At 40.2% G+C, this 25,296-nt stretch overlaps 1 protein-coding gene across 1 annotated transcript in view; it reads right to left on the minus strand.

The window, feature by feature from the left end:
• The window catches only part of CFAP44 (cilia and flagella associated protein 44), a 1,689,287-nt gene that overhangs the window by 275,774 nt on the left and 1,388,217 nt on the right, over window positions 1–25,296 (minus strand). Inside the window, exon 29 of the mRNA XM_044073142.1 lies at window positions 17,169–17,346. Within this exon, the coding sequence (XP_043929077.1) occupies window positions 17,169–17,346 (178 nt within the window). The remainder of the gene's footprint in view (window positions 1–17,168; window positions 17,347–25,296) is intronic.

Here is a 25,296-nt window from a genome sequence, read left to right on the forward strand (position 1 = left end):
GGAGTATTAACCATAACCAACCATTTACAGATGTGACACAGAAGTGCTTTTAAATATGATGTGTTCTTACTGTTAAAATGTGTAGGACAATGATGGATTTATGCATTCTGTCAATAATTAAAATAAATCTGCAGGCAATACATATTGCAGCTCTAAAGCTCTATAACCTAACTTGTATGAGACAGAGATAATTTTGGATAAAAAAAAGCAATGGCTACCCAACACTGTAATTATGCCATTCAACATGGTGTTTTGAACTAGCTGATATTATCTTACATAATATTTAAAGTTCTGGAGCAGCATTGTGTAATTTTGTAGTCTAAGTGGCTCTTATATAACACCATTGGCTAATGGGGTTACAAAATTTCAGAATTTAATAACTTCTTAGTAAAAATAAAAATATTACAATTATGTATGGTGTGTATTCTCTTTATTAAAACATACAAATAATACTGTCTGCTAACTCAGCAACAAGCTTTCCTTAAGTGTTATAGAGCATTAAAACATCACGAATGAAAAAATAATTCCATTAACCAACACCAACAGGGCATAAAGTACTTCCTAATGACGTAATTAAAAAGTACCAAACTTTAAAATGAGAATACTTTCCTTATATAAAAATAAGTCCCCATTCCTTATGTCCAATTTAGGTTGCTCTAATATACTAGACTTAGGCCCATTAGCAGTCCCTGTTTACATCTTCAAAAACTGAGCTGCAACTTTGTTTTCAATATATTTATTTTTATGTCACAGATATGTTCATACATGCTGCTTTTAAAATGAGTTTTAGTCTCACCAATATAATACAGAAGCAGGGTCATCAGGGCATATATATCCTCAACAGAAACACAGGCAACCTAACCAATTTTTTAAACTGAACATTATAAGGTTTTGTAAAGCACCACACAGATAAGTACATCTGTGTAGCTCAGAATTACCTAAAGCCTATTTAGGTCTTATAAAATGGCTGCATGCCAAACACCTCCCAGTGTTCTTACGAAGACTACAGGAAATAGGCGGTACAAGACTTAGTTTGACTTGGGGAAAACCTGATCACTAAGCAACAGGCCCCAACATATCTTAACAGTATTCAGAATTTCTTTGAAAAAGGTATTTCATTCATTTGCAAATCATAAAAAAAAATTCAAAAAACATAAAATAAAAAAATTCTCCTCAGCATGGAGAAAATCAATGTTTGTGCAGTGATGGAAACCTGGTTCAAGGCTCAAGAGAGCACCCCAGCACTGCCAGGTTACAATTCATATCATACCTTCCAGCCTCAGTTACCGGATCGCAGTACAAAGTGCGGAGGTGTATCCATATTCATCAAGGATACCCATATCTCCAGGTTAGTAGCGCAGCATGATGCCCCAGAGATCATCCATGCGCAACTATCAGCAGGCAAAACCACATTTCAAGTCGTAGCCGGTTATAGATCACCCACCATGTCCCAAGATGCTCACTCTGCATTCCTTGAGACATTGGAAAATATAAAGGTCCTACCCAACACCATAATCTTGGGTGATTTCAACTTCCCTGGTATAGACTGGGCGAACCACCAATGTTCCAACTCCTATGCTCAGCGATTCATAGAATTTATAAATTCAAATGCCCTTGAACAACTAATATGTTCCCCCGCTAGAGGGGACAACATATTGATTTAATCATCACAAATATGGGCGCCCATTGTACCACACCCATTATCAACCCCTCCTTGGTCAGATACGACCACAAACTGATAACCCTGGACATCCTCACTCCTCCACCTCCCCCAATCAAAGAAACCATAGTCAAAAACCTTTCCAAAGCAAACTTCAAACTACTTGCATCGGAAGTGGAAAGCTTCACTATTCCCTTGCAAAAGGATAATGACATCCAGGATGCAGAATCCTACACCATGGCACTCTATATGCATCTTCAGGAATGCATGGACCGTGCTATCCCAAATAAAACCAAGACTCCCTCCTCAAGCAAGAAGAAGCCAGTCTGGTAGATCCCGGCCATAAGCAACTTTACAATAAAAGGAGGAGACTTATACAAAAAAAGGCCAAATCTCAAGTAGAAAAATCATCCCTGATCAGCATTAGTAAGAAATTGAGGGCCCTCATCAAGTCAACTAAAGCTAATTTTGAAAAGAAAGTTGCCAAGGATGCCAAGGATAACCATAAGGCCTTCTATGGCTACGTCAAAAACCTAAATGGCAATGCTCAGGTCTGTTCTGAGCTAGTACAAAATGGAACAAAATACACTGACCCTTCTGACATTGCCAACATCTTGGCTGACAGGTTCAGTGCAAATTTCTCTCCCCCTCACCACCTACAGGGCCTATTACCATTCTAGGGGATTGTGTAAGTCCAATTATTACTGATACGTTGGTTAACAAGGCTCTATCTAAAGCTAAAAGCACTGTCTCCATGGGACCAGATGGTGTCCCAGGCTGTGTCATATGCAAGCTCCAAAAGGAATTAACCCCGCATCTTAATAGCCTGTTCAGTCTCAGCCTCTCCACAGGATATGTGCCCATAGAATGGCGCACGGCAACGGTGGTCCCACTACACAAGGGTGGGGCCACAACTGACCCTGGAAACTACCGACAAATAAGCCTGACCAGTCTGATCTGTAAGGCTATGGAGCGAATCATTATGGAACTCATAAATGGAGATTGGGAACCTCCAGTCGCTGGATCCCACACAGTTCGGCTTCGTCAAGGGCAGATCATGCCTGCTGAACCTGGTGGATTTCTTTGAGACAGTTACTCAGGCTATAGATAATGGAAAGGAGGTACACATGGCTTACCTTGACCTTGCTAAAGCATTTGACACCATTCCCCATTCAGGTATTATTGATAAGCTCACCAGCCTGGGCATAAACCCTTATGTCACAAGATGGATCGCAAACTGGCTGTCAGACAGATCCCATAAAGTAAGAGTAGCGAGATGTATGTCCGAATCCAGACCAGTAATGAGTGGTGTGCCTCAGGGCTCTGTCCTGGGGTCCCTCCTGTTTGGCATATACTTCTCAGAAGTACAGGCAAGCACAGAAGAGCTGTGGCTGACTAAGTTTGCAGACGACTGTAAACTGGATGCTATAACAGAGTCTCCGGCTGACATGGAGATCCTCCAGAAGGGCCTAAAAGAGACTGATGCATGGTGTCAAAGCCGTGGTCTCAAGCTAAATGCAAAAAAATGCATAGTAATCCCCTTTGGAAAAAACAGAGTACCCGCAAACTACAACATAGGAGGTAATCCCCTGAAATCTGAAGAAGAAATAAGGGCTCTAGGGACCCAAGTAGATAGTCAGCTTTCCTTTGATAACCATGTTGCCAAAGTGGTTAGAAAATCCTTCTATGTAACCCATCTGATCACGGAAGGGTTCGCATCAATATCTAAGGATGTAATGGTGCCCCTCTACTCTTCCCTCATCAGACCCATTATTGAGTACAATGCACCAATTGGAATGTACCTGGCTAGACATCTCCAGCAGCTGGAGAGACCACAAAGGTACCTAACCAAGAGGATTACTGGCCTCAAACAGTTGCCCTATGCAGCACGATTGAAAAAGCTAAGACTGTTCTCTGTTGCATACCGCTTTCTCAGAGGTGATCTCTGTCTAACGTACAGAGCCATGTCCAACCCAGAATTGTTGAACATGCTCCATCTTAGCAAAACCAAATCTACTCGAGCTACACGCTCTAGGGATATAAACCTCAACACAACAATGAATAGAACATGCTGGAGGGATAGATTCCTTTCGCAGAGACTTCCCTTACTATGGAATAGGGTCCTGATCTACATAAGACAGAGCACCTCACTATCACTCTTCAAGAGGAACCTTGATGAGTGGATGGGTAACAGAAAGTTCACACCGGGGATCACACCAACAGCACTACTAGATAGGGGCCAAGGGTACTAGCTGCTAGTACAAGGGTCTAGGGAACTACAAAAGGGGCGGTGAATACCGCACAACGTGGCTGGGCTAATATATGCCTTCGGGCAGATAGCAGCAGCAGGTCACATTGCATTGACCTTGGTGCAACAACCTGCCCCTAGCAAAATTCCTGTAGAATCCAGGTGAAAGTACTTTTACTGAAAATATAGAAGTAAAATGCTAATATATGACTAAGAGATCAATGATATTAGTTTAGTAAGACAAAAGCTCAGTTTGGAAAGGAAATTCAAAACCTTTTGCAAATGACTTGGATGTGAATATACTATCAAACATTTTGTAAAAGGGTCACTAAACATAGTTTTAAACATTTTTTCTCAAGTACATGATATGTGTGACATATGAACAAAATGAGCATTAGATAATAATAAAAAGGCAAATCTCAATAAAATCAAGTATAACAGTGTTTATAATGTTAAAATGCCACCGAGCAATATAGACTAGGGCAGTCTACCTGACAAACAGACAGTTTTCTGAGTTGAGTGAAATGTGTTATATTATACCCGCTTTTGGATGATATTTTCATCCTGTGCAAAGATTCAGAAGAAGAACTTAAATAAGTTATTCAGTATATTAACAATTGAGGGAATTTTTAAAATTCATATACTCTTATAGCATGGATAAAAGTATGCATTTGGATGTTAAACTTAGTAAAAACATCATAGAGAAAGAAGATTTGAGTAAAATGTTCATGGGGAAATTTAATTTTCTAATGATTATCTACACTTCTTTAGTTGGCATCCTGGTTATCAGAAGAAAGCCGTTGTTAAAGGTCAGTTGGTAAGGCTTTCCAGGATGTTATCAGACATGGATACTTTTCTAAGGAAGTTGCTGCCTTAATGGATATGTTTTCTCATACAGTTCAGGAACAAACCAGTTGAAAAAACAAACCACGTCCACAAAGAAGAGGTATCCAACAAACCACGGAGACTAAGGAAAACAAAATGTATTCACAAAGTATGCGTAAAGCGCTTTTCGTCGCTCACAGTATGAGCAACTTCTTCAGACAGTTAACTCTTGGTCTAATTGATAATTTATACTCTCGTCACTAAACCCACATGGTTATATATCAATTACGGGTTTAAAGTGGTGGAGTTACATAGACAAATAAAGCAGCAAATCGTGTACATAAAAAGTATATATATAAAAATGTCTATACATACTAGTAAACAAATGTTATACTGAAGAAACATACATATATTTCTAAAAGGACACTAAACCAACTCACAAATAACCCTAAAAGAATATATATAGTAATAATAATATATGTATATATATATATATGTCTATCTACTTATATAAAAGGAACCCTAAGAAGTGTGTTAAAAAACTATTATTGTATTATATTATATATTAATATACATGTATATATTACAAAAACATTTAAATAAAGCCACAGTTGTCAATATACACAAGCAGTCTACTAAAGCTCTATACTGAAGTATGCTCTCTCAAAACAGTAATTCTATTCACAACATTCAAATAACAAAAATACAATAAATATATATATTTCAAAATATTGAACTTGCTAGATGAATATTCACTGAAGTTGTATAGTTTCCCTCTTTGTATAAATTGTATTTATTACTATAGAAAGAGCTAGGACAACACTACGCAAAGAAAAAACAAAAATCAGGTAGTGTACAGTTATATATATATAAGCAGTTCTAACTAGTTAGCCTTATCGTACTCAGTATGTCTTAAAAGGTTTTTAAAGGTTTTTTTAAAAATGTATGTACAAAGATGTTCTTGTGTTAAGTGTAAATATGTATTTAAATAATCAAATTAATAAATAAATACATTAATAAATTAATAATAAATTATTAATTATTAATTAAATTTGTTTTACATATACACTTCTCAAGTATATAAATATAATGTGTAAACTGTAATATAATATGATAGAATGTAAAACATGTCCTAATAAAACAAGTAAGGTGGTCTTTCTATAATGTATATTAGGCCACTCCAGAAAAGTTTTTTTATGTATATATATATATATATATATATCATATTTTAAATTACACTAAAAAATGAGTAAAGGTAAAAAAAGTTATTTAAAATTAAAAATAAAAGTAAATTTAATGGTTTGTATAGTATTATTAAATAATTAAGGTTGTGACATAAGTAAAAGTTGTTAATTTGTTATTTCCTATTCAAGCTCCTAAGTTTCAATAAACAACTGATATTACAATGGTCGTTTAATCCTGGATGGACAAATGCATTAGTACGCCATTGCCAAATCAATTCTCATTCTTCTAAAAGCAAATTGTAAGGTCCACCCCTAATATTGGTCTGAATCTGGTCTAATGCCATAAATTTAAAATTGTGACCTGGATTAGCTAAAATGTGTTTAGCTAAGGCATTTTCTACTTTTTTATTTTGTATAGCATATGTGTGTTCGTACACTCTTTCTTTAAAATGCCTCTCATTCTTTCCAATATAGAAAGCTGGGCATAGTGTACATGAAGCCACATACACTATAAGCTTAGAGTGACAGTTTAGTTTGTATTTAACTGTAAATTTTGTTAATAATTATATGTTCCCCACTAGTCATATGCTTGCACATATTGCAATTTTCACAAATTGTCATACCTTTCTTCCTACTAAAGTTGCTCGGATTGTTGCCTTCTAAGATGTTTTTCATATTATTCCCTCTTCTATATACAATCCTGGGAAGTTCGACTAATTTATTAGAAATGCTCCTATCTTGTTGAATCAAACTCCAGTTTTTAAATAGTAATTTTTTGATTATGTCACTGTCCAGGTTATATGTAGTTATAAAACTTAGTTTGAAAGCATTATTAGATTCTGTTTCTATTTCTGAGGTTTCTACTTCCTGTAATAGGTTGTCATGATTTTCCACACTGTCTAAGACTACTCCTCTATCGACAAGTTGGTTAAGAATAGGAAGTATAGTGCCATTAGTTCTTTTAAATCTCACTTCCTGAACTATCTCGTCCACAAAAACACTAGGGTAACCTCTCTCACAAAAGAAGTTTGTAAGTAAGTCGCATTCAAGCTCAAAATCACTAATATAAGTAGTCATACGAGCTGCTCGAATTAGCTGACCTTTCACAATAGCTTTCTTTTGGGAGGTCGGATGAAGGCTAGTATAATGAAGATACGAGTTGCAGAAAGTTGCTTTCCTATGTATCTTTGAGAAATATTGGTTGTTAACGTAGTCTTTAGATAAATTAACATCCAAATAATCAATAGAATGTTTTTGAAAGTTGGATGTGAATTTAAAAAACTCTGTAGTGTTATTAAGGTAGTATATAAATTTGTCTGCTTTACTATTGTCTCCTCCAAATAAAATAAAGATGTCGTCAAGGAAACGGGTATAGTACTTAATAAAAGGTGCCCATTCAGTATTCTTAAATATGTATTGATCTTCCCAAAAAGCCATAACTGTATTCGCTAAACTGGCCCCACAGGGTGATCCCATTGCAACACCACATTTTTGCAAGTATAGCTTATTATTAAATGTAAAAAAGTTGTTTGTCAAAATTATGTCAAGTAATGTTGTTACTGCAAAAATTTCGTTAGCTGGGGCTCCTTTTTTAATTAAAAATTGGTTTATCCATTCTATGGCTTCCAAGTGAGGAAATGACGTATATAAATCAATGACGTCGATAGTAACGAAATTTTGGTCTTCTCTATATACAATGTTGTCAAAACTCTTAAGAAAAGACCAAGAGTCTTTGCATACTTGGACTTCAGTCGCTAAATATTTTTTCAGAATGTTATCTACTAATTTAGCTAATCCATATGTAATAAAAGGAAGACCTCCGTAGCTTTTTTTTAAGCTAAGTTAAACCTGTTTAACATAGACGAGATTACAGCAATGCAGCTCTTCCATTCGTCGTTGCTGTCTAAAAAAAAAAGACTTATACTAATGGAAAAAGTCTGGGTGACCGGACCTTTTTTCCATTAGTATAAGTCTGATTTAGAATGGGCACGCTGACCAATCAGCGTGCATGTTTTGGAATATTGTTGGGAGGTCATTGTATAATATGCAATATATGAATTCTGATACACAGTTTTCTTTGGAATGGTCAATTGTTCCATATAGTAATTATAGAAATAGTTTTATTACTATGTGTACTCTGGATAGCAAAGCAATGGTTTCCAGTATTCATAAAATCTAGAATTTCGTTAGGATGGATGAAATAATTTTAACAAAAGTGGGTAAAAATCTGGTAATAGTGCATGGAAAAGATTATTCATTAAAGAATACATTAGAGAGAAATAAGACTATGACCTGCAATATCTACAGTAATAGATTTACAAGGGCGGGCATGTTTAAGTGTAGTTATTGTGCACAATGTCCCTTCGTTAAGAAAACTGATCACTTTATTATTGGTGGGAAAAAGTTTGAAATCAAGGTCATTTTACTTGTTGTTCCAAGCAGGTGGCTTATTTAGCTGGGTGTGAAGTTTGTGCAGCTTTCTATATAGGAAAAACTTAGGAATTTAAAGAGAGAATTTATGAACACTTATTGAACATCAGGAAATGCAAATCTGCTAATGCATTAAGTAGACACATACAGGGCAATGAAGGGCATAAAATTTGGTTCATTCTTTTTGATCAGATATTAAATGATCCTAAAGGCTTTTTATTAATGTACATTTAGATTAGTGTGAATTAGATTGACAGTTGAGATTAAATGCTACTATGACACTGGGGCTGAATGATGCATGTTCTATAAGCTCGGTGCTTAAGCTGAAGCAATACAATATATAGACAATGTTTTTATTGTGGCTTGTAACTTGAAGAATGTGCATTTTAGAACACACCAATTAACATGTAAAGTAATTTCATTGGTTGGTGGTTAATTGTCAGATGATCTTTGTATTATTTATTCAGCTGGATAGATTAGTGTGTTAGTTCTCATGAAGTTCCAGTTAATGTTTTAAGGAACAAAAGCACTAAAATGATTTTTTAACTCAAATTATTTAACTTTATTATTTTATTAAAGTGGTTCGAACTGTCTGCCTTGGTTGTCACTCCCTTGCGCCACAGGTGTTGTGTCGTTACCAAGTTTGTATTGTTCCTGTGGAGATTTCTTTTGAGTGAAATGTGTCACGATGTGAGACCGTTCACAGATATATTGTAAAATATTGCATGAAGTACTGACAGTGCAAGTTTATGCTACATACCCAGCCCTTCCAATGCAATTAGTTGCTTTGTCTTTCCCACTCAAATGTTCTAGAACACTGTAGTATTTGGCACATATTTTGTGTGTGCTTGTGTGTTAGCAATATCTCATTCAACAACAGATAATTTCCAGCTCCCTATTAAAATGTCAGTGCCAACATGGCAAAAAAAGACCAAAATCACAGGAGAAGAGCAAATCTCGACAATCGGTCTTCTTTAAACTTTTCTCCCACACCCGCCGGACTTATATATGCATACTCCAAGATCACCATACATCAAAGAAAAAGGAATATTCTGGGAGATGGCGTCTGAGACTTAATGTATGTAATTCCATTCATTCAGCCATTCAGTCTCCATAATTTGGGACTCGCTTTAATGGGTCTTGACATTTCAAATGGTTACCATATTTTCCTAAAAAAATACTGATGCAGGTGATTCCAGATATAGTCAAAAAAATTTTTCTTTGTCCCAGTTCACCTCCACTGACCAAAAAACCATACCTTCCAGGCCAATTAATGGATCCTCTTTCCTCCAGGGTAACAGCTCTATAGCCAATTTGTTCTCTTGGGTAAGAGTTGACTGAACCATGAGCATGAATTGCTCACTACAGGATCAGGTTTTTTCATTAAACACTGCCATTCCCTGCACAGGCCAATTCACACTCAAGGTGCTGGTGTGCAATAAATCTATTTATGTACACATGCGTCTCTCCATGTGACAAAATCAGTTTGAGCTGCCCCTCCTTGTGGACAGCACCTTCATGCCATCACTGGTTTACATTAGGGACTGAACCACAAAAAACATGCATGGGCACATGCTCCCCTACTCTCCCTTCGGATCGGGGCAAGCAGGCTAAGCATCATTATTGCTCTCCTCCACTATGCCAAGTCCAAAAGGTGTCTGAGCCACTAATGAAACTTGTGTTGCTGGGTCATAGTTAAGGCTGTATTCCTCTTATGCCAACAAGGGTGGCTAGAGATGGTAAACAAGTACTTTTCAGAGTGTAACGTAACTTGGCGTACCGGCTGATATTAATGTCAGTGTGACACCAGGGAAATACTGCCAGTCCAGCTATCTGGAATTCTGTAAATAATTAGATGTCACTTGAAAATATTAATATGATTTATATAGAAATGTGACACTGCCAGCCCAGCTATCTGTAATTTTGTAAATAATCATATGTCATTTGTGAATAGTAATATGATTCATATGCTTGTCTTACATATGTAAGAAAACTGTATGTTATGTAGTGAGCTTCAAGAATGTAACCACAGTGTACCCTACTGGAACAGAACAAAAATGTAAACTATATACCTGTGCAAATGTATGTTATAATAGTAGAATCTGGAACATACAGACTTAACTTGCAAAACTTCAAGTAAATAAGTTGAAACTAAAGTGTTTTTACAACTGCGTTATCTCTCAGTGAAGCAGACACAAAGTCTATAGGTAGAGGTTTTTCTAATGTCGTGAAACAGAAATAATTACTAGGTTTCAAATGTAAAAGTGGTTAATTATTTTACAACTGCCATGGTCTGCAAACTTCTGAGAGATGTGTACTTCCCACACAGAGATGAAAAACTCTGTTGGTATCTGTTAGCCTGGCTACTGAAGGCAGGTGACAAAGAGTGGTGTCATCCAGGCTAACCCAGCAGTAATATGTGATATTAATTTAAGAACTCTCTCAGAGAAAGTCTGTGCATTTTTTATCTTGAGTTGGACCTAGCAAGAACATCCACTCATCTGCATTTGCCTTGCTCTGTAAGTAAGTTATTTACGGCATAGTATATTTTAGATATAGATAGGAATATAGTAAAGATTAGTTTAGATGTTTTCTGTATTTTTGAGACTGTCCTGCAATGTTATTTTAAACTATTTCCTGTGATTCTGAGCTCTGCAGTTACTGTGTTGATTGAGTATTGCCTTGCTCTTTTATTATTTATTATTAAATATATTTAAACATTTTAATTGTGGCTAATTTATTAAGAAATATTTCAGCTCTGAGAGTACTTGCATATGCATTTAGTGACACTGTACAGGCCACTCCTAAATAGCTTTGAAAGTCTTGGTCACACTTACCATTTGGATAATAGTAACATTACACAGTAGGATTGGGCACCCTTTGTAAGGGCCTTAGAGTAGCTGATAAGTAGTGGTTGGTGGCAGTGATAACTACCTTATAGTCTGAGCAGAAGGGGGAATAGCTAATAAACCTGTGCCAGCCTTCCCCAAGAGTGTCTGCATGTTTGTATATAAATAAAATCTCAAAGTGTGTGTGTGTGTGTGTGTGTGTGTGTGTGTGTGTGTGTGTGTGTGTGTGTGTGTGTGTGTGTGTGTGTGTGTGTGTGTGTGTGTGTGTGTGTGTGTGTGTGTGTGTGTGTGTGTGTGTGTGTGTGTGTGTGCCAGCTACTTGGGCAGGGACATGAAGCACTGGTTGGACAGAGAGGGTGCTTGAGGTTTTATCTTGGCCACACAGCTGAGATCTCAACCCTATAGCTGTGCCAGTGGGGAGTCTTATTGGGGATTTGGAGAAAGAGAGAGAAATCAGGCCCCCAAACTGACTGTGATCTCTTGTGTGCTCTTAAGCAAAATTGTACTTTACTGTGTGCGTACTTGTCATCCTCCCAATGCGCATGTCCCTCAGTGGTGCTAGTGGTGAGGATTGAAGCTCCTTGATTACTGAGCCAGTGCAGAAGCGTCACATACTAATTGTTTGGCAGTGGTGGGACATCCACATTACATATTAATTGGTTGACAGTGGTGAGTTAGCCACATCACATATTAATTATCTTATAGTGGTGTGGATATTGAATTCCTGTAGCCTGTGTACAGTGGTCACCAAAGGTGTTTGTACTCTCAATCAGACATGCAGTGAACATTCACAGTTCATATCACAATTGTTTAATTTTTTTGTTAGCTTAGTTAGTCAGGTAGACCAGGCAAGCATGTCAGCAGAGGAGTATGGCAAGCTGACAAAGAGCCAGTTAGCTGAGATGTGCCAGGCTAAAGGACTGGTGCACACCAACCTGCAGCTTTAGTCACAGCTGCATCGCAGAATAGCAAGCAGCAGGACAATCAGATTGGCCTTGAGATGTACAGCTCTCAGAAAATGGACAGCTCAACCTTTCCACAGAGGACTCAACAATCTGTCTGGCGCTAAAGGCTTCAGTTGGAGGCCAGGTGTTTGGAAATAAAAGCAGCAGAGAGACTGAGTCATCTGGAGGCTGAGGAGAATGAGTGACAGAGGCAACATGAAAATGAGATGCTGGCTCTTCAACAGGGTCATGGAGGTAATGGGGAAGGCAGTAACTGAACCCCAGAAGCAACAAAGGTCAGGTACAGTTATTCCACAATTTACAGAGGGGGATAATTTTGATAGTTTCATTCATATGTTTGAGAGACTATGTAAACAGTATAATGTCAACCAAGGGCTCTGAGTAGGGTTCCTGACCCCCTTACTCCATGGTAAAGCTGTAACTGTAATTTCTAAACTTTCTGATACTGACTGCTTAAATTATAATACAGTCAAAATGTGTTTTCTAGAATGTTTTAAGTTAACACCTGAAGGTTATAGGAAAAAAGTTTTGTGAGCATAGACGCAAGGCAGATGAAAGTGTGTGTGAATATGTTGCTGAACTAAGCACTTATTTTCATACGTGGGCGAGTGGATGTCAGGTCACCACTTTTGAAGGGCTGGCAGACCTTTTGGTGAGGGACCAAGCTCTTAGCACTTTGCCTGAGGGCATGAGAATCTGGTTAGCTGATAGACAATGCACTACTGCAGATGAGTTGGGGAAGAAGGGAGACCTATACCCAACAAGCAGGGCATCACTGCACAGGAAAGGGACACCCAGTGCTGCTCATGGGTCTAAGGAAACCTATAGTGGGCAGCCCAGACTGCCCCAAAAGAGTCTGCCAGTAGCAAGGGAAGCCACTAGTCCAGGTACACATCTAGGACCAAGGGTTAAATGTTTTAAATGCAACCAGTGGGGCCATGTAGCATATATATGTCAATGGAGGCAAGGTGGGGAACAAAAGGTGGGACAGCCAGTAAGTGGGAATGACAAAATGCCACCAGTAGATTGTCTTGAGACAATAGGCGTACCAAAGTACCACCCTGCAGATATCCTGATAGGGAATGATTTTGATAATGCAGTACCATGTGTTCATGCAGTTACATGCAGTCAGGCTTGGAGACAAGCATGTGGGTCTGGTAGCCTGGGGAGACCCAGACAGACCGCACACTTGCAGCAAGGATTGGTGAGGTGTTCAGGGAGGGAGCTACCCTGTAGCAGTGAGACTGAAAGTGAGCCACAGCTGCTTGTGGGTACTGATGTTCCACTGGACAGAGTAAATGCAACAGCAGAGGTGAATAGTAGTACACAGGCTGACAGTGAGGTACCAGTCAGAGAATAGTGCACTTCCTATGGAAGGGGAGCTGGGAAGGGTTACAAAGAGAGAACTGAGACAGGCTCAGCTCTCAGACCCTACATTACAAGGCTTGAGGGAGGTAGCTAGTCGGGCACCTGATTCTCAAGGGAAGGGGGAATCTGTATTCTGGGACAAAGGGTTACTGTATAGTGAGTGGACCCCTGAGGGAGGGCTAGAGGGTGACAGAATACAGCAGTTTGTAGTGCCCAGAGCCTACCATCTGGCACTTCTAGCCACAGCCCATGATATTCCCTTTGCAGGTCATATGGGCATAAAATGTACAAAGAGACGTATTATGCAGAACTTTTATTGGCCTGGGATTTTCAGAGATGTAACAGGGTACTGCAGGATGTTTGAGCAGTGCCAAAAGGTAGGCAAGGCAGGAAACAAGGTGAAAACTCTTTGATGCCTTTGCCTGTGATTGAAATGCCATCTCAGAAGGTAGCTATGAATATTGTAGGGCCTCTGAGTACCCCAAGTTCCACAGTTCCTAGTGGTAGTAGATTATGCTACCAGATACCCTGTGGCAGTGGCTCTGACCTCCATTGAGGCAGAAAAGGTGGCAAATGCTTTGTTAGAGATTTTCAGCAGGGTAAGTTTTCCAAAAAAAATACTGACTGACAGAGGTGCCAATTTCATTTCAGACCTGCTGACTTGTCTGTGGAAGTACTGTAGGGTGAAACACCTAAAGACCACCCCCTACCATCACCAGACTAATGGTCTTGTTGAGACGTTAAACTCTATATTCAAGATTATGCTACATGCATTTGCAGACCATTTTAAGAGGGAGTGGGGCAAATATTTGCCCATCTGTTGTTTGCTTACAGAGACGTGCCCCAGGAATCCACAGGTTTTTCACCCTTCGAGTTGCTGTATGGGCATAGGGTGAGGGGACCTCTAGATTTTATTCAAGATGAGTGGGAGGGTGAGTGTGAATCCCACAAGGAGTCTGTTGTGGCATATGTCCTAAACCTCAGGGCAAGGCCCAGGGAACTCATGGGCTTGGCCCAGGAGAACCTGGCAGAAGCCCAATGGCAGAAAAAGGTCTGGTATGACAGGAATGCTTGAGTTAGAGAGTAAGAACTATGGTAGCAGGTAATGGTTCTCATTTCTGTCAGATATAACAAGCTGAAGGCAGCTTGGGAGGGACCATACAAGGTGGTAAGGAAAGTCAGTGATATTAACTACATGGTAGAACTGCTAGGCAGGAGGCAGGGGTACAAATTGTATCATGTTAACACAATGAAATCTTAGCATGACATTGAGGTCCTTGTGCTAAGTATTTGCAGTACAAGGCAGGAGGAGTCTGAGTGGGATCTATGGCTACAGGGATCCAGCCAGGAAAATCCCAAATTACTATGATGGAGCCTAGGGTTGCTGGCATATGATGGGACAATGCAGCACAGTATGGGGTCAGCAATGCCAACACAGCTGAAATCTCAAGACAGGAAAAGGGGTAAGGTATTCCCAGATAGGCTCAACCCTCTCAAGCAATGTTTCTCAAAGGTCTCTTGAAAAACTAGCTTGATTTTTTTCAGGCAGGGGAGAAATGTGACTCCAGGGAAATACTGCCAGTCCAGCTATCTGGAATTTTGTAAATAATTATATGTCACTTGAAAATATCAATACGATTTATATAGAAATGTGACACTGCCAGCCCATCTATCTGGAATTTTGTAAATAATCATATGTCATTTGTGAATAGTAATACGATTCATATGCTTGTCTTACAAATGTAAGAGAACTGTATGTTATGTACTGAGCTTCAAGAATGTAACCACAGTGTACCCTACTGGAAAAGAACAGAGATGTATATGAAATATATACCTGTGCAAATGTATGTCTTAATAGTAGAAGCTGAAACATACAGAGTTAACATGCAAAACTTCAAGTAAATAAGCTGAAATTAAAGTGTTTTTATGATTGTCTTATCTCTCAGTGAAGCAGACACAATGTCTATAGCTAAAGGTTTTTATATTGTCTTGAAACAGAAATAATTACTAGGTTTCAAATGTAAAAGTGTTTAATTATTTTGCGACTTCCATGTTCTGCAAACTTCTGAGAGATATGTACTTCTCACACAAAGATGATAAAACTCTTTTGGCATCTGTTAGCCTGGAAATGAAGGCAGGTGACAAAGAGAGATGTCATCCAGGCTAACCCAGCAGTAATATGTGATATTAATTTAAGAACATTCTCAGAGAAAGTCTGTGCCTTTTGTATCTTGTCTTGAACCTAGCAAGAACATCAACTCATCTGCATTTGCCTTGCTCTGTAAGTAGATTATTTAGGGCATAGTTTCTTTTAGATATAGATAGGAATATAGTAAAGATTACTTTAGATATGTTATGTATTTATCTGAGATAGTCCTGCAATGTTGTTTTAAAATATTTCCTATGATTCTGAACTCTGTAGTTACTGTGTTGATTGTGTATTGTCTTGTTCTTTTATTATTTATAATTAAATATAGTTAAATCTAGATTACTTGCATATGTACTTGGTGACACTGTACAGGCCCCTCCTAAATAGCCTTGAAAGTCTTGGTCACACTTACCATTTGGATAATAGTAACATTATACAGTAAGATTGGGTACCCTTTGTAAGGGCCTTAGAGTAGCTGATAAGTAGTGGTTGGTGGCAGTGATAACTACCTTATAGTCTGGGCAGAAGGGGCCATAGCTAGTAAACCTGTGCCAGCCTTCCCCAGGAGTGTCTGTGTGTTTGTACATAAATAAAATCTCAAAGTGTGTGTGTGTATGTGTAAGTGTATGTGTGTGTGTGTGTGTGTGTGTGTGTGTGTGTGTGTGTGTGTGTGTGTGTGTGTGCGTGCGTGCGTGTGTGAGAGTGTCAACTACTTGGGCAGGGACACGAAGCACTGGTTGGACAGAGAAGGTGCTTGAGGTTTTGGCTTGGCCACTCAGCTGAGATTTCAACCCTATAGCTGTATCAATGGGGAGTCTTATTGGAGATCTGGAGAAAGAGAGAGAAGCCAGTCCTCAGACTGAATGTGATCTCTGTGTGCTCTTAAGGGAAATTATACCTTACTGTGTGTGTACTTGTCATCCTCCCAATGTGTACGTCCCTCACTGGTGCTAGTGGTGAGGATTGAAGTTCCTTGATTACTGACCCAGTGCAGGGGCATCAACGTCAGCATGAAGGCTTGGGCACTGCTTCCCTGAAACAAAACGTCTGTGGCAACCATATCAGGGTGCAGCAAGAAAAAGCAAAAAGTGAAGTCACTATGGAAATGGATATTAACTGTATGGAAACCATGTTTATCTTTTTTTCCTGGCCTGGGATCCGAACATTAGGGAAAACATTTTTAGTTTTACTCAGAACGCAGATATACTGACAGTAATATGGTTATGGCTATTACACTGGCTCTGGGTGCAGTGATCTTATTCTTTGTAGCCCATGTACTGATGTGCATAGCATATGCTTCTTAAAGGAAGAATTAGTGAAATTTACTTAGAGAGTTGACTAGTATTTGTAAGCATACGCATGAGTTAGTTCAATAGTCTTCATAAAAATAGAAGTCTGCAAAATAGTTAACATGTCCACAAATAATTTGCTAAGGTTAGGCTTCAAAGCTAGGACAGTGGTTTTCAGTAGTGCACATTTATTTTACATACCAGTCCTTCCAATACAATTAGTTGTTCTGTTTTTCTTTCTGCATTCACACGCAAGTGTTCTGGAACACTGTAGTCCTTGGCTGATTTTAATTTGAAGTCTCCCATTTTCTCTTGGGCTTCTTTAATGGCTGCTACATCCAAAGGATCTTCATAATTTTCATCTGGTTTACCAGCAAAACTTAAAAAAAAAAAAAAAAAAAAAAAAAAACTTTAGAAAGAGATTAAACCAGAGAGATGGTAGCCTCTACTGATGATGCAATGTACAGCTAGATATACAAAAGCCAGTTTAGCACACACAGATACTGAGATACAGTCCTAACAATGCATAACAGATATGGGTGGATAGTTACATTAATATAGATATATATATATATATATATATATATATACATATATATATATACACACGTTTCCCATGCCTCTCCGACTCACTTATAAACAGCAAGCCAAGACAAACACATACATTTCACCCAGTAGATTGACAGATTTGACTGTCAAGCTTATTACCTACTGACCTTCAAGAATCTTAAATGAAATAACCCCATATTGATATCTTCTGCTTTGTACTGTACATGTAGAGGTGCGTTTACACATGTGAGACAAAACTGTGGGCCTTGAAACAAAAAATAACTCTTACTGAAAAAAAATCAATTTTGAAACTTCCTGTTACTCCATTAAAGCATTTTATGTGTGTTTGTGTGTGTGTGTGTGTGTGTGGGGGGTATACTCCTCATTTTGAGGGGCTATGCTTCTACCTATCTGCTCTTTATAGCTTCAAGAATCTCAGACTTTAGTCGCCTCATTTGCACATGCATTTGTACTATTTCAAGGATCACATCAATAGTACTTGGAATGCTAACAGGCATCCATATTCTTATATATAAAAAAGAATGATTTTATGGAGAACTTATTCCATAATCTTGAAAGGCAGAGTGCACTGCATCAGTCATTCATTCATTCATTCATACCTGCTTAATGCAGTTTAGCGTTGCAAGGTATCCAGAATGTAACCCAACAATCAGTGAGTCAAATCATTAAAATGGGTCTTGGAAACTATACCGACCCACTACAGGACTCACACACACACACACACACACACACACACACACACACACACACACACACACACACATACACAGCATAGCCACATATGGAAGAAGGATGTACAGACTTTGCATAAAACGCACACCAGCTGATAACCAAACTGAAGAACCCAGCAGAGTAAGGCAGAAATGTTAACAACTAAACTGCTTTAACCCCTGTGAATCTATATTTTTCAACTATTAATATTTAGTTTTAACATTAGTTGTAATTTGCAATTAGCTACCTTAAGTACAAACTCCCTGGCTAGCTTGTCAATATGCCAACCAGGGGAGCAAATACACTGGATCTGATCTTCACTAATAAGGGAGAGTGCTATACAACTCCCAGTGTAATGTTCTTTCTGGTAAGGTCAGACCACAAAATGGTTTCCTTTGAAGTATATATAAAACCTCGTATCCCAGCTAATCCTGGAATGTCCAGGAACTACTCTAAGGCTAACTTCCTACTATTAAGTGATAACCTGGTAAAATTTCAAGCCCCTATTACCCATAAGAACACAGCTGCCTATGTAGAACTGTTCACAGAAACCCTATACAATCATGATTATAGCTGTATAGAGGCAGCTACACCCACCAGGAATAAGTACAGAACTAACTCCAAATACAAGCCACCCCAGTGGAATCACAAAATTAATAGGCTGTATAAAAGAAGGAAGAAAATCATGGCAAAAATTAGGAGGTGCAGAACCCAGCAGACAAAAAGTATTCATCAAACTAAACAAACAACTCATTTGACAAATAAAGTCTTCCAAAGACAAATTTGAGGTCAAGTACAATCACAAGGCATCCTTTAGCTATGTCTGCAACCTCAAAGGCAATACACAATTGTGCGCACAGCTCATTTTGCGCCACTTATACTGAGCCAGAAGATATAACAAACTTATTGGCAGACAAATTCAGCTCTAACTTTACCCCTCTCTGCCCCTGAACCTCTCCTCATGAAATACCATCAACTATAACTCCCTATGCAATCACCTGCGAACAGGTCTTCAATGCTCTCTCTAAGGCCAAGAGTATTGCATCAATGGGCCCAGACAGTATCCCAGGATGCCATCTAAACAGCATGAAGCATGATCTATCGAGCACTCTGGAATCACTAATTAACTGTAGCCTGCAAATAGACTTCATGCCTCATGAATAGAGAACAGCAACAATCATCCCTTTGGACAAAGGTGTGCCATCTACAGACCCAGGAAACTACATAAGTCTCACTAGTATCGTATGCAAAGCTATGAAAAAAAACTATCATAGAAATGACTCCTCCAGAGACTGGACCCAACCCAATTTGGTTTTATTAAGGGAGGTCATACCTACTGAATCTGGTGGACTTCTTTGAGAAGATCAGCAAAGCAATGGATGAGGGAAAAACAATTAACATTGCCTGTCTTGACCTAGAAAATGCATCTGACACAATACCCCACTCAGGCATTGTTGATAAACTCAATATGTTAGGTACAGACCCTTATGTCACCAGGTGGATAGCCAGCTGGCTCACAGACAGAACACAAGAAGTTAGAATTGGGGAGTCCACCTCTACAAAAGGCCTGTCACAAGCAGAGTCCCACAAGGATTGGTCCTGGAACCACCGCTTTTTGGATTTTACTTCTCTGAAATCAAGGCCAGTGTCAAGGGCCTCTGGCTAATGATTAGCAGATGATTGCAAATTAGGAGCAGTCACAGAATCCCCCACTGACACTGATGTTCTATAGGGAGGGCTAGCACAGACAAATAACTTGTGTCACTGCCATGGACTAAAACAAAATGCCAAGAAATGCATAATAATATTATCCTTCAGGAAGTCACCCCCGCTCCCCGCCCAGTAACTATCATATAGGTTCATAGGTGTGTACTAGACTAATGGCCCTGGGGCCATTACAAGCCTAGCCATAGGATTACCCTGGCATCGTGCCACCCAACCTTAGTTCTCAATGCCTCTGTCAAGTAGAGCCACTGGAGTTATCCCTGGGGTGAATTTTCTATTTCCCATCCACTCATCAAGATTTTCTCTTGAACAGGGTCAGTGAGATGCTCTGCTTGACATGTATGGGAAGTCTATTCCATAGCATGAGCAGTCTCTGGGTTATGAACCTGTCCCTCCAGTATGTTCTGTTGATGGTGGTAATGAGGTTGAGGTCTCTGGACCGTGTGGTGCGGAGGGATTGGGATTTCTTTCGATGTAGCATTTCTAACAGAGCTGGGTCAGACATGGCTTTGTAAGTCAAGCAGAGATTGCCTCTAAGTAGGCGATATGAGACAGAGAATAGTTGGAGTTTATTGAGTCTGTCCATATAGGACAAGTGTTTAAGGCCTAGGATCCTCTTTGTGAGGTACTTTTGCGGCCTCTCCAGTTGTTGCCAGTGTCTAGTGAGGTACATGCCAAATGAGGCATTGTACTCGATGACTGGCCTAATGAGGGAAGAGTAGAGTGAGACAATGACCTCTTTCTTCCTGGATGCAAAACCCTTAGTAATGAGATGTGCCACATAGAAGGACTTTCTGACCACAGTGGGAATGTGGTTATCAAAAGAGAGGTTGCTGTCAACCTGTGTTCCCAGATCATAACACCTTCTGTGTTCAGTGGCTACCATTGATGTGGTAATTCATGGGAACCAGGTTTTTCCCAAAGGGGATGATGACACATTTTTTGGCAGTGAGCTTAAGGCCATGGTTCTGATACCAGTTGTTGGTCTCAATGAGGCCATTCTGTAGGATGTCAACATTACTTGGGGAGTTAATAATAGCTCCCAACTTGCAATCATCTGTGAACTTTGTCAGTCTGGACTTCAGAGAAGTAGATACCAAACAGGAGAGGACCCAGGACCGAACCCTGTGGGACTCCACTCATAACTAGTCAGCAGTCTGACTTGGAGTCAGCTACTTTCACACTGTGGGTTCGGGTTCCATCTGTGAGAAAGTTTGCCACCAACCTAGTGATACAGGGGTTGATGCCTAGCTTAGTGAGTTTTTCTATGATTCCTAAGTGGGAAATGGTATCAGAGGCCTTTGCCAGATCAAGGTAGGCTGTATGAACCACCTTGCCTTCATCCACAGCTCTGGTGACTGACTCAAAGAAGTCAAACAAGTTGAGCAGGCATGATTACAAAACCAAACTATGTGGGATCCAGGGTTTGGAGATTTCCTATATCCTTGTTTATTAGGTCCATGATGATGCATTCTATAGCTTTGCATATCAGATTAGTCAGGCTAATGGGGCGATAGTTCCCAGGGTCTGTAGTCGCTCCTCCGTTGTGGAGAGGGATGACTGTAGCAGTGCACCATTTGGTAGGGACAAAGCCAGAGGTGAGGCTGTGATTGAACAGGGCACACAGGTGAGGTGCCAGTTCACTCTGTAGTTTATGTAGAACACAGCCAGGGATATTGTCAGGTCCCATAGAAGCTGTATTGTTAGCCTTGGACAGTGCTGTTTTAACCTGTGCAGCAGTAATACTGTGTGCCTAGCAATCTACTGCTATTATGATTGGTCCTTTAGGAGGGGGAGGGGTAGCAGGGCAAGGCTCTTTATTCACCCCTCACCAACCAAGTGACTAAACAGCTGACCCTACTATTCAGGCATGACCAAAGGGAAATTTCAGGTGTACTCTTTAGTCCAGCTGGTGAATCTGGGTATCCTGAGGCAATGTTACAACTGCCTCATGTACACAGACAACCCTCTCCTCCTACCACAAAACACTAACATATGCGAGAGATGCAATTATACAGCCAAACTGAAAGCTAAGCTGTCTCCACCCAAGACTGGAACAGACAGTCAAGAGGAGAAGGTTAACACTTGCACCACACCTCCAGCCGCACAAAGACCTACTAAAACAGCACTGGCAAAAAAAAAAACATAAATACACAAAATCATACTCGGAGGTTCTAAATAAAAACCTGCAAAAGCATCAGAGACCTCCAAAGGAGACACCCAAACAACCTGCAACACCCGTCACAAACCAGACAACACATACAACACAAAATCACTGTGCCGCACAATCACAGCCCTTAAGGCGAAATAACATACGTAACACACTAGTAATAGGTGACTCTATAGTCAGGCACACTGACGTCCCACTCACTAGGCTGGACAAGCAGAAGGTTACTGTTAGCTGCCTGTCGGGAGCCAGAATCCGCCACATAACACAAGCACTCAGGTCACTCCAGAACAAGTACAAATATGACTCTGTCATTGTTCGTGTTGGTGTGAATGACCTGAGACGTACCTCCCTGGACTACATGAAGAGACATGGAAGAGCTCTCTGATCATGTAGCCCAGGCTGGTATGACCCTGACCCTGAGTAGCATCCTGCCCTCACCAAGAATGATACCTCAGTATAAAGAAAAAAATTATCAATTTCAACAACTGGCTAAGCTTCTGGTGTCATTCAAAGGGGACACAGTGTTTGTCAGCCAGGGACAACATGCTCGACAAGCTGCGTTGCTTCGCAAGAGATGGCTTGCACCTGTCACCCCAGGCTTTCAAATACTGGCCAAGGCTCTTACTGCCCCCATAGTGCTTTTTTAGGCAAAGCTCAAAAGTCAAACCCACCTCTGTAAACAGCACAATTAACAAAAAACTGAGGGTTATGCTACTCAACGCCAGGAGTTTAAATCTCAAAATGCACGCTCTCAAACCACTCCTCAGTATGGAGAACGTCGACATCTGTGCAGTAACTAAAACCTGGTTCAAGGGTCCAGAGAGCACCCCAGCACTACTGGGCTACAACTCATACCACACGTTTCAGCCACATAACATGGACCGAAACACAAAAGGAGGGGGTATATCCATATTCATCATGGATACTTACACCTCCAGATTAGTGGGGCAGCATGATACCTCTGAGATAATCCATGTGCAACTAACATTGGGCAAATCTGCAATGCAAATTGTGGCCTGCTACAGATCACCCTCCATGACCCAGGACCAACACTCCACCTTTCTGGAGACACTGGAAAACATGAACGTCCTACCGAACGCCCTGATATTGGGTAATTTCAATTACCCTACCATTCACTGGGAAAACTACTCGAGTACAAAGTCCCAGGCCCATCGCTTCCTGGAATTCATCAACTCAAATGGCCTGGATCAGCTGGTAAACTCCCCTACCAGAGGTGAAAGCATATTGGAACTGGTCATCACCAACATGGGTGACAGGTGTTCCATACCAGAGGTCAAGCCGTCACTGGTTAGATCAGACTATTAACTAATCACTCTGGATGCCCACACCCCACCACTACCCCCAACTAAGGAAACCACAGTAAAAAACTTTTCTAAAGCAAACTTCACCTTACTTAAGACAGAGGTGGTGAGTTTCACAGCCCCCATGCTAAAGGATAACGCTGCTCAAGATGCAGAAACCTTTACAAATGCACTCTGTGAGCACCTACAAGGATGCATGGATCATGCCATCCCTAGCAAAACCAAGACTCACTCCTCTAAGAGAAGGAAACCAGTTTGGTGGACCCCTGCCATAAAGAAGCTATACAACAGAAGGAGGAAACTAGTTCAGAAAAAAAGCAAATCCCAAGATGAAAAGATATCCCTGATCAGTATCAGTAAGAAACTAAGGTCCCTCATGAAATTTTCCAAGGCTAACTTCGAAAGAAAAATAGCCAAGGATTCAAAAGATAACCACAAAGCCTTCTTTTACTATGTTAAGAATCTAAGTGGCAACTCGCAGATATGCATTGAATTAGTGCAAAATAGCACAAAATATACTGAACCTTCTGATATTGCCAACATCCTGGCAGACAGATTCAGTGCAAACGTCACCCCTCTCTCACACCCAAAAGTGGCCACAACAATACCGGAAAAGTGTAGTGTCCCAAAAATCACAGATGCACAGGTGAAAACAGCCCTTTCAAAAGCCAAAAACACAGCGTCAATGGGACCAGATGGTGTCCCAGGCTGCGTCTTGCACGAACTACAGAACAAACTAATCCCCCACCTAAACACACTGTTCAACCTCAGCCTCTCCACAGGCTAATTGCCCATAGAATGGCGCATAGCAATGGTTATTCCTCTCCACAAAGGAGGGGCTACAACTGACCCTGGTAACTATCGCCCCATAAGCCTGACTAGCCTGGTCTGCAAGGCTATGTAGCGCATCATGGAACTCATTAACAAAGATATTGGGAACCTCCAAACACTTGACCCGACCCAGTTTGGCTTTATTAAGGGCAGATCATGCCTACTAAACCTGGTTGACTTCTTCGAGACAGTCACCAGGGCCATAGACGAGGGAAAGGTGGTTCACACAGCCTACCTTGACCTCGCCAAGGCTTTCAACATCATTCCCCACTCGGGTATTACAGAAAAACTCACCAGCCTGAACATAAACCCCTATGTCACGAGATGGGTTGCCAACTGACTTACAGACAGAACTCACACGGTAAAAATAGTGGGCTTCAGGTCCAACTCTAAACCAGTCACAAGTGGTGTCCCACAAAGCTCGGTCCCGGGACCCCTACTGTTTGGCATATACTTCACAGAAGTACAGGCAAACACAGGAGGACTATGAAACGATGACTGCAAACTGGGAGCCATAATTGACTCTCTGGCTGACATGGATATCCTCCAAAAGGGCCTTACTGAGACGGAAACCTGGTGTCAAAGTCATGGCCTCAAGCTAAATGCCTAAAAATGTATAGTCATTCAGTTTGGGAAAAACAAAACACCCATGAATTACCGAATAGGTGGCAGCCCATTAATACAGAAGAGGTAATAAGAGATATGGGGCCCAGATAGATAGTAATCTCTCCTTTGATAATCATATTGCCAAAGTAGTTAGGAAATCATTCTATGTGGCCCATCTAATCACTAAAGGGTTTGCATCTAGAAATAAAGAGGTTATAGTGCCCCTCTACCCGTCACTCATTAGACCCATCATAAGAGTACAATGCTCCATTTGGGATGTACCTCACAAGACACTTCCAACAGCTGGAAAGACCACAAAAGTACCTCACCAAGAGGATTATTGGCCTCAAACATATGTCCTATGCAGCCCAACTAAAAAAACTCTGGCTGTACT

The sequence above is a fragment of the Protopterus annectens genome, chromosome 5.part1, assembly GCF_019279795.1.
Source record: "Protopterus annectens isolate FY-2018-M chromosome 5.part1, PAN1.0, whole genome shotgun sequence".
Classification (NCBI taxonomy): Eukaryota; Metazoa; Chordata; order Ceratodontiformes; family Protopteridae; genus Protopterus; species Protopterus annectens.